The sequence below is a fragment of the Octodon degus genome, unplaced genomic scaffold (genome assembly GCF_000260255.1).
Source record: "Octodon degus isolate 3935 unplaced genomic scaffold, OctDeg1.0 scaffold00011, whole genome shotgun sequence".
NCBI lineage: Eukaryota > Metazoa > Chordata > Mammalia > Rodentia > Octodontidae > Octodon > Octodon degus.
The window spans coordinates 26,839,833-26,848,819 of record NW_004524587.1 but is presented as its reverse complement, the minus strand read 5'-3'; the positions used below and the strand labels follow the sequence as shown (position 1 = coordinate 26,848,819).

Below are 8,987 nucleotides of genomic sequence, written 5' to 3'. Positions count from 1 at the left end.
AGGGCTAAAGACGGCACAGCGCGAGGCTGACACTGAGGAGCACCTCGCCCAGCTGCGCAAGGCCTCAAGGAGTGAGCTCAAGCGACAGAAGGGGCCAATTGGGAAACACATGCGGTAACAGTGGTGGGAAAAGAGATCCTCGTGCTGAAGGTGAGCTTTGGGAAGCTGCTGCTGACAAGACAGAGCTAAAACTAGAGTCAAGACTCCTCTGCAACAATCCGGAGAACATATTGCATAAGAAACAGACAAAACTGAGGGCTAATCTGCATGGGGGCCCAAACCTGGGATCCCAGCACTCAGTAGGCTGAGGCAGGAGGATCACTGCAAATTCAAGGCCAGCCTGGGCTATAAATTGAGTTCAAATCAGCCTGAAATATGTAGTGAAACTCTGTCTCATAAGATCAACCCCCCCCCAAAAAAACTAGGGCTATTTGACAGCAGAGAAAAAGCAGCAGCCACACAAGGCCAAAGAGCATAAACAAAACAGCTACTCAATGGAGGTGGAAACTGCAGAGCAGTGCAAGGCTGCACTAGAGGAAGTCGAATGACTCAAGGCCAAGATGAAAGAAGCTCAGCGACCATGGGAGCGAACAGAACAAGTAAGCTCAACAGCTACAGCTGGCCCAAGAGGCTGCTCGGAAGCCACTACAAAGGAGAAAACACACGAGCTTGCTAGAATGACTACATAATGCAACCGAGACAACTCAGCAAGCAACTGAAGAAGCAAAGGTCAAGGCCATGCCACGCGTGAGACAACACAGTGTCACTGTCAGGTAGGAGGGGCAGAGCAACTAAAATAGTTGACAGAGACACATGCCCAAACCAGGGTACAAATTGAACTAGAAACATAAGACCCGTAACAACACAGGTAAGAAGAAATAACATGATGGGAAAGAAACAACAGTATACGTGAAAAACCCAGTATCTCAGAAGAGCTAGAGCATTTGTGGCAGAGTTTGGAGGGAAAAGAGACAACCAAGTATAACAGGCTACACATCAAAAAGGAGATCCACATGTTCTGCTTATGGACGGAGACAACAGAGCACCCATGTGTTAGGACTAAGGATGAACTACAGGCCTACAGGCTGTATGTACATGGGCAGATGCAACAAAAACCCAAAAGCACAAGAGGAGGCTAAGCACTTGCGGAGACAAATGCCAGAGGAAAACAAACACAAGTGTCAAATAGAGACCTACCTGGCTCTCCACATGAAGGGTGAAGCTGAAACAACTCAAAACAACCAAAGGCCTCTACAGTAAGTGGAGAAGTTGCAACTATAAGCCAAAGGGAAAAAAGAGTGACTGTGGCAGATAGAGACGGGGCAAACACAAGTACCGGTCACCCTAGAGATAACTCACTGTAACACAGGGACAAAGCCACAAGAGAAGCTTGGCTTTTTGCAAAAAGATTACACAGCTAGATCGCACCTTGCGGGAAAGATATGTAACAATGGCCAAGCTGCAGGGAAGAGACAAAGTGACAGGCACAACCACACATGAAAGCTAAATGTGGGGTCTGGGAAGATGGCTCAGTGGAATAAGCGCTTCCCTGGCAAGCGCAAGGGCCTGAGTTCAATCCCCAGTTCCACAAAAAAAAAGAAAAGAAAACTAAATGTGTTCATCAAAAAGGTGAGCAAGAACTGGAGTGCTGACAGCTAAAGGCCAATGAGACACTAAGGCGATGGCTACAAGCAAAGGACATAACAATACGGAAGAGTGGGATACAGGTCAGCGCCAAAGACAAAAACAAAAAAATGGAGACTGAATTCAAATAAGCCACCAAAGGGAGGAGAAAGGAGTTCCTCCTCTGAAATCTGACCAGAAAAAAACATTAAAGCAAATCCAAGAGGCCCTGACTCAGGCCTCAGCCTTAGGACTGTCCGATATAATCAAGACTTCCTTCCCATGTGTCCATAAGCAAACAAACAAACAAACAAACAAAAATCATAGACATCCTAATCCAGGTCATGGGATCCTGACATTGTTTAACAACCTACTTGCCAAAACTCCAGATTCTGTAGCCCTTGGATGGCCTCCGTGCTCTAGGATCTTGCTGCTACCAACTTGCTGATGCAGAAGGCTAATAAGTTGACTTTGGGGCAGCAACTATGACCTCAATGGACCAAAAGTGACACCATTTGTTGTCAAATCTGAGGATAAAAAAAGGGGCCAGGGAGATAGCTCAGTAGAATAAGTGCTTGCCTGGCAAGCTCAAGGGCCTGAGTTCAATCCCCAGTTCTGGAAAAAAAAAAAAAAATCTGAGGATGACTCAGTTTAAGGGGCTCTTTTTTTGTGGTACTGGGAATTGAACTCAGGACCCTGCGCTTGCTTGAGGGGCTCTTATACAAAAATCCCCATATAACTCTAGAGATAATAAACACTCCTAACCCAGATACTTGGCTCCTAGTCAAACTTGGAGGGCTCCTTTGTGAATGTGTGGTTGTGCTAAAAGGGGTCCGCAAACAGGATGTGCAGTGGTGATTCAGCTCTGTGGGAGAGGCCCAGTCTCTGCCTACCGGACTCTCGGCCAGAAAACAAAATTAACAGCCTTGACAAGGGCTCTTTTGCTGACAAGGGACAAATAGTTAACATCTGTACTGACCCTAAATATAAAAGAAGGGTTCCTGATGCCTACAGAGGAAAAAAAAAACAACAATAAAACACAAAAAAATTTATAGCTTCTAGATGCTGTACAGGTCCCAAGAAAAGTAGCCATTAGACACTACAGGGGACACAAGAGGACTAGAATAATAGAGCCCAAAGAAGACCAAAAGAGACAAAATGGGCCATTACGACAGCCCCCCAAATGGGGCTCTAGCTATGCCCCTCATTGGGGCTGTTCCAGAGACCCCAAATTACTTAGCAAGTTAAACAAATCTGATATGTGAGAAAAGCTAAAAATATATAAAAGAGGGATTAAAAAAAAAAATCCCTCTGATGAGAGGCTGGCCATCCCCGAAGTGCTGCGCCTGTGTTCATCAAACACATGTTCAAGGATCTCAGCATTAAAAATATTACTGGCTCACCATTTCTCTGTGCCAAGACTCACCATAGTTGCTTGGGCTGTTTGTAAACACTGCTTGACCTGCAGGCAAAAGAGATCAAGGCAAAGGCTCTCCCAGACCCTGAGCATCCAGGAAACAGGAGCCTCCCCCGTGAGAAACTGCTCATGGATTTTTCCAAATTACCTCAATCTGAAGCTACTGATATACGCTAGTGCTTGTCTGTGCCTTCTCAAGATAGGTTGAAGCTCCCCCCCCCCCAAACAACACTGACACAGAGAGGTGAACAAGATGCTGTTAAGAGACATCCTCCCAAGATTTACACTGGCCCTGGCCTTAGGGTTAGACAGTAAACCCACATTTGGAGTGAAGATAGGCCAGAAGCTCATGCAGATGTTAAAGACAAAATGAAAACTTCACAAGGCTCACTGGCCACACGGCTCAGTAAGCGTAAAGCATGTAAACCAGACACTAAAACAGTTGTTTAAAAATACTGGCAAAAACTCCACTTGAGATGAGGTGCACTCACGGTCTCGCTGAATCTGGTGCGCCCTCACCAAACCAACAGGTGCGGCCTTTACAAAATCCTGCTTGGCCAGCCATCCTCAATCATAGATGAAATTAAAAGTCATCTTTAGAAATTAAAAAGGTTAATCTTTTTTTTTTTTTTTTTTTTGGTGGAACCAGGGATTGAACTCAGGCCCTTGTGCTTTCCAGGGAAGAACTTATTCCACTGAGCCATCTCCCTGGCCCCAAAAAAGTTAATCTTAAGGAGACAAATACAGGCTTTAAAAATAGACATATAGGGGCTGGTGAGATGGCTCAGTGGTCTAAAGCACCTACTTAGAACAAGCTAAACTAAACAAAGCACAGAGACCGCAGTTCAATCCCCCAGCACCACATGCCAGCCAGCCCCGCCCCCTGGTGGGCTGAGCTGGCCACACACACACAAAATAAAATAAAATTTAAAAAAAATTGTACAAGAAAAATGTCATAAGCCTGACAGACCCTATATGCTCAATATGCACACCTGGGGATTTTGTTTTGGTTAAAATGATAATAAAATCCAACTATTCTGGTGCTCATATGGGATGGGCCTCAGACTGTGACCTTGCTTACCCCTACTGCTCTTAAATTTACAGGAACTGTGCCTTGGGCCCGCTTCAGTACACAGAAGCCCGTCACCCAAGATAGGCAGACCAGCCAGCAGGATCCAGACCGCTGGAACCAGTTGATCCTGAGAAGATGGGGCTCTGACTGGAGACAACAACCCTGCTCTAGTCACCCCAGGACTGACAGTCTATGTACAGCCAAACTTAAGGAGCAACATTGGGATACATGACGACATAAGTCATTACAACGTAAGTCTCCTTTTCTTTTTGTTATAATTCTTCCTCCGTTCAATCGGGAGCCAAATGCTCCTCTCCCATGACAAGGTAAATGTTAACAGTAAGCTCTCTATTAAAGCTTATTATGAAAAGCATCAAAGGGGGGACTTAACCTTCCCCTGTAGCCATAACTTCTTGTTCTGGTACATGCAAAGTTAGCAACTACGTCCTGTAAACACAGTTTATGTCATTTTGTTCTAACAGGATTCATAAAGCTTTGTCTTCTTTAAAGGATGTTATTAATTGCTTTGTCTTGCTTTTGTACCCTCACTCCCCCACCCCAGTCTCTAAAAATCAACCCATCCAGCCAAATGTATAAAACTAGCACCTTTCCATTGTTCTGATGTCCAACACTTTGGGTGTGAGCTTGGCTGGGCTGATGTGCATCTAAAATTCTGGAAATAAATCCTCATTTTCTCCATTGATCTCTCTGATCTCTTGGATTCTGCAACAGTCCAACCAGTCTGGCTTCCCGAGGTGCTAGTGCTCAGTCCTCCTCCAAGAGAGCTATTTTGGGTTCCTGTCCTGGATTTCTGTACTCATTTGCGACCCCTGCCGGCTCTGTCCTCAGGCTCTGCCCAGGCTTGTGAGGCTCCAAGGTGAGGTAAGAGGGCAGTGTGGACCAGCATAAGCACCCCACTGGTGGTGGCAGCAGTGGCCAGCAAGAACCCTGGGTCCCCCTTGCATTCTTTGTATCCAAAAATATTTCTTTTTTCCCCCTTTGTGGCCAGCTCAGCCCACCCTGAGGGCGGGGCTGATGGGGCATGTGGCGCTGGGGATCGAACTGCTGTCCCTGTGCACTTGCCTAAGCTTGCGTAAGCAGGCACTTTAGACCGCTGAGCTATCTCACCAGCCCCAGAAATATTTCTTGAGCCCTCCTCAATGTAATACCAACAGTCCAACCCACCCTGGGACACCAACCCACCTCACCCCTGGGATGGGCATCTCCTGTCCCAGCAGCCTTAGCAGACCAAGGCCTTGGAGAGCACTTGGTATTCGTAGGAAGAGCTTCCTTCCAGCCTAGAGAGACAAAGGAGAAGCCACCGGTGAAGTAGCTGCCTGGGCTGGGCTGGGCTCTTCCCACTAGTACTGCAGCATCTCAACTGAGACTGTCTGGGAGGACACTGAAGCCCTGAGGGGTCTAGTGATTCACTTCAGTACAGCCAATGAGTGACCCAGGTTCCCAGCTTCTGGCTCTGTACAGCTGGTGTCCTCCCCTAGTTCTGCTGCTTCTTTAGAGACCTCCAGGCAAGTAGCAAATCTCTACCTGTGCCTTCATGTTCAGGAGCTAGGTAGTCCCCTGGCCTTCAGGGTGACATTTTCCCCCCCATCCCTCAGGCAACTAAGTGAGCAATGTAATGTCTATCTGGGGTGCTGTCCTATTATCTCTTTTACAGAAATGGAGCCATATTATAGTCATCTTCCTCAAACATGCATTCTGTACTCACTGATTCAGCCAACCTCATGTGGAAAACATTTATTAAAAAAGAGTTTTATTCTTGCTGTTAGGTACTACGCAGTCAGGCCTACTGTGATTGTATCTGTACCAACTGTGTACAGACTTTTCTTATTATTCCTTAAATCATATGGCATCAAAATTATTTATATTGTATTAGGTATTAAAGTAATCTAGAAGTGATGATGTAAGGCATAGGCTATGTGCAAATACTACAGCGTTGTATATAAGGGACTGAGTTTCTTCAGGCTTTAGTATTCACTTGGGCCATGGAACTGATCTCCCAAGGCTCCTGAAGGACACTGGCAGACTTTTCTCCTTTGGTGACACTGTAGTGGGTTGCATGATGCCCCCTGGTGTGCACATGTGCACGTGGACGCACATGCACGCACACACACAGAGTAAACTAAAACGTAAATGTTTTGGACTCCAGAACTATATGAGAATAAACTTCTGTTTTTTTTTTCTACATGAAAAACTTCTTATGATACAGGTTTATTTTTTCGGGACTACAGGGTCTCACTACACAGATTGGGCCCATAGTGATCCTCCTGTTTTAAGCCTCTCAAGCACTGGGATTACAGGCATGCACCACTATGCCCAGTCTCAGTTTCAGTCTCTGTCTTAGCATGCCCTGGGGGCAGGGCTGGCATCACAAGCCAGGGTGATTTAATTTTCATAATAATCTTCCAAACCGTTGGTGAAACCTACAGTGTGAGCTTCAGGATCGATGTCTCTGAGTGCTCTTCATACGGGAATAGCTTCCGCTCCTGAGGAGGCACTGCTTCCCACCGGATCCCGGCCCGCCCGAGCTCAGTGGTAAACAGCTGGCAGGTCTCTGGGTTGCGCACAGTGAAGGCCACATAGACGTCAGGAGCTTGGTCTCTGTGGCAGGCTGCGAGCCTCTGCAGGACTCCAACCAGCGAGAGGATCACCTCTGGGCAATACAGCACATCTGCTGCGATGACAACATCGGGATGGAAGACAGAGAGCTGAGGGACAGTGGCGACCTCCCAGTCCAGCTGGGCCACCATCACCTGGGGTCTCTCTGCATCAGTGATGGCACCTGGCTCTAACGAGAGGCCGTTAAGCAGCATGTTTCCTCGGAGCTGCTCAAGGACACGACTGTGACAGTCACTGAAGATGTATGCTTTGGGGTGGCACATCTTGCAAATAGCCAGACTTGTGAGGCCGGCTCCACTGCCCAGCTCAAGGTCAGTCCTGTGAGCGAAAACTGCTGGGTTCTTGATGGCCCATTCTGCGAGGTACAGGGCGGCATCCCACGTGACCAGTCCTGTGGTGCCATGGGACACGATGGCTGTGCTCTCAGAGAGTGTGAGTGGGGTTCCTGAAGGCAGCAAATAGCTCCGGTGGCACTGGGTGGACTCCGCAGCAGTCAGGACCTCTGCCAACGCCTCATACAGCTCATCCAAAGGCTCGGTGTGGACCGCCTCATGCTTTCTAATGAGCTCCGAAAGAAAGCATCGGGTGTACTTCACTGAGGGTGGGTGCCGAACACACACAGGATGTTTCACAGTCTTCTGCAAAACTTCCTGCAGCAGCTCAGAATCTGGTGATTCCTTTAATTTCTCTTCCAGTATCTGCCAAGGAAAGGAGCGCAGAGGACGGGCCGCCAGGAAGCGGCGCTGGAAACTCCGAAGCAGGAGCACGTTCTCAGCAGCTTCCTCAGGCGCCATGGCGGGGCGGGCTTCTGTTGTTTTTAAGCTAGGAAGTAATTTGTGACAGCAGCCTCAGGAAACTAATGTGAGGGCAAGGGGTCTGGTAGGTGGGAAAGATAGGATAAAAGCCTCATTGAGCTTTATTAAGATCAAAGGAGACTTACTAAAAGTCACTTCTGCCTGGACAGGCTGACTCTAAAGTTAGGCTCATTAGACAGACAAAAGAGGGAAAAGCTAGCTAGGTTAGGAGAGGCTCCAGGCAACACCATTGCCAGGAAAGCCAGCTCCCCTCACCTACCTGGAGTGCAAGGGCAATCCAAGAGATCCACCTCAGGACTCTTATGAAATATACAAGACACACATGCACACACTCCTACACATATGTATGTTTTCACTTAACATCAGTATATTACACCAGATGCACACATGCACATATGTAGCATGAGCTCATTTTTAAAAAGATGTTTGTGTGTGTTTATCCATGCAATTAAAGCATGCATCCAAAAGCCATACATGCTGATTATCCAGCAAAGTTATCTTCCCGTGGCTTATCCTAAGGGAGTGCTCAAGGCTGTCTGCACAGGCTAGCATTTGACGTCATTCAATGCAGGGATATTCACAGTGAAGAACTGTTGGAAGTAATATAATGTCCAAGGGTGCACACAATGAGCTGCGGAGGCTGCTGAGTTCTTCAGGTTCAGATGTCCCCCAGGAGAGGGTGATGGACCAGAAACCATCTGGGAGAGGAGGCAACTGAGCTCAGAACTCAGAACAGCTGTGGGCTGGCTCCATCTAGGAGTTCACAGCGACAGGGTCAGGTTGCTGAGTTCAGGTGGACAGGAGGCACATGAGCTGCTGCAGGTTGGACAAATCTGGTTCCAGCCTCACAACCAGAAACCACCCTGAACTTCACCAGAACTAAAGTTGCAGGCTCACAAGGATTATCCACTACACCACCAAAAGCTATGGCTGACTTGTTGGGATTTTTTTTTAATTAGAAGTTTTATTTTTATTTTTAATTCTTTATTTATTTGGTACAGGGTTTAGCTACACAGCTTGGACTCATAGTGATACTCCCATCTCAGCCTCCCCAGCACTGGGATTACAGGCTAGTGCTACCATGACCAGTTTTGGTGACTGGCATGGTGGCACATCTTATGGTAATGGGGTTTGAACCTGGGTCCTTATGCTTGTCAAGCAGGTGCTTAGACCACCAAACTATCTCCCAAGCCTGGCTTTTTGGGTTTAATCAACTCAGATCTCAACTTTGTACATGTTGTCTACCAGTGATAGCAAAAACATGCCTTGATGCAAGCAGGTGCAGGCCCCGTGCCAACCCTGTCCCCAGGGAGCACTGAGATGGCAATTGAGGCTGGGTGTGGTGGCATGTGCCTGTAATCCCAGCTCTTGGAAAGCTGTAAACAGGCAGATCACTACAAGTCCAATCTAGTAGTGAGACCCT

General features: G+C 47.4%; 1 protein-coding gene across 1 annotated transcript; it reads right to left on the bottom strand.

The window, feature by feature from the left end:
- Positions 1-6,464: 6,464 nt before the first annotated feature.
- Positions 6,465-7,546, bottom strand: LOC101572332 (protein-lysine N-methyltransferase EEF2KMT). The gene has a single exon (XM_004625959.2). It carries the CDS (start codon positions 7,541-7,543, stop codon positions 6,554-6,556), a length of 990 nt encoding a protein of 329 aa, XP_004626016.1. The 5' UTR covers positions 7,544-7,546; the 3' UTR covers positions 6,465-6,553.
- Positions 7,547-8,987: the final 1,441 nt, after the last annotated feature.

What these genes read in the sequence shown, in the direction of transcription:
- LOC101572332 (XM_004625959.2), bottom strand. Translation starts at nt 7,543, where the DNA reads ATGGCGCCTGAGGAAGCTGCTGAGAACGTGCTCCTGCTTCGGAGTTTC.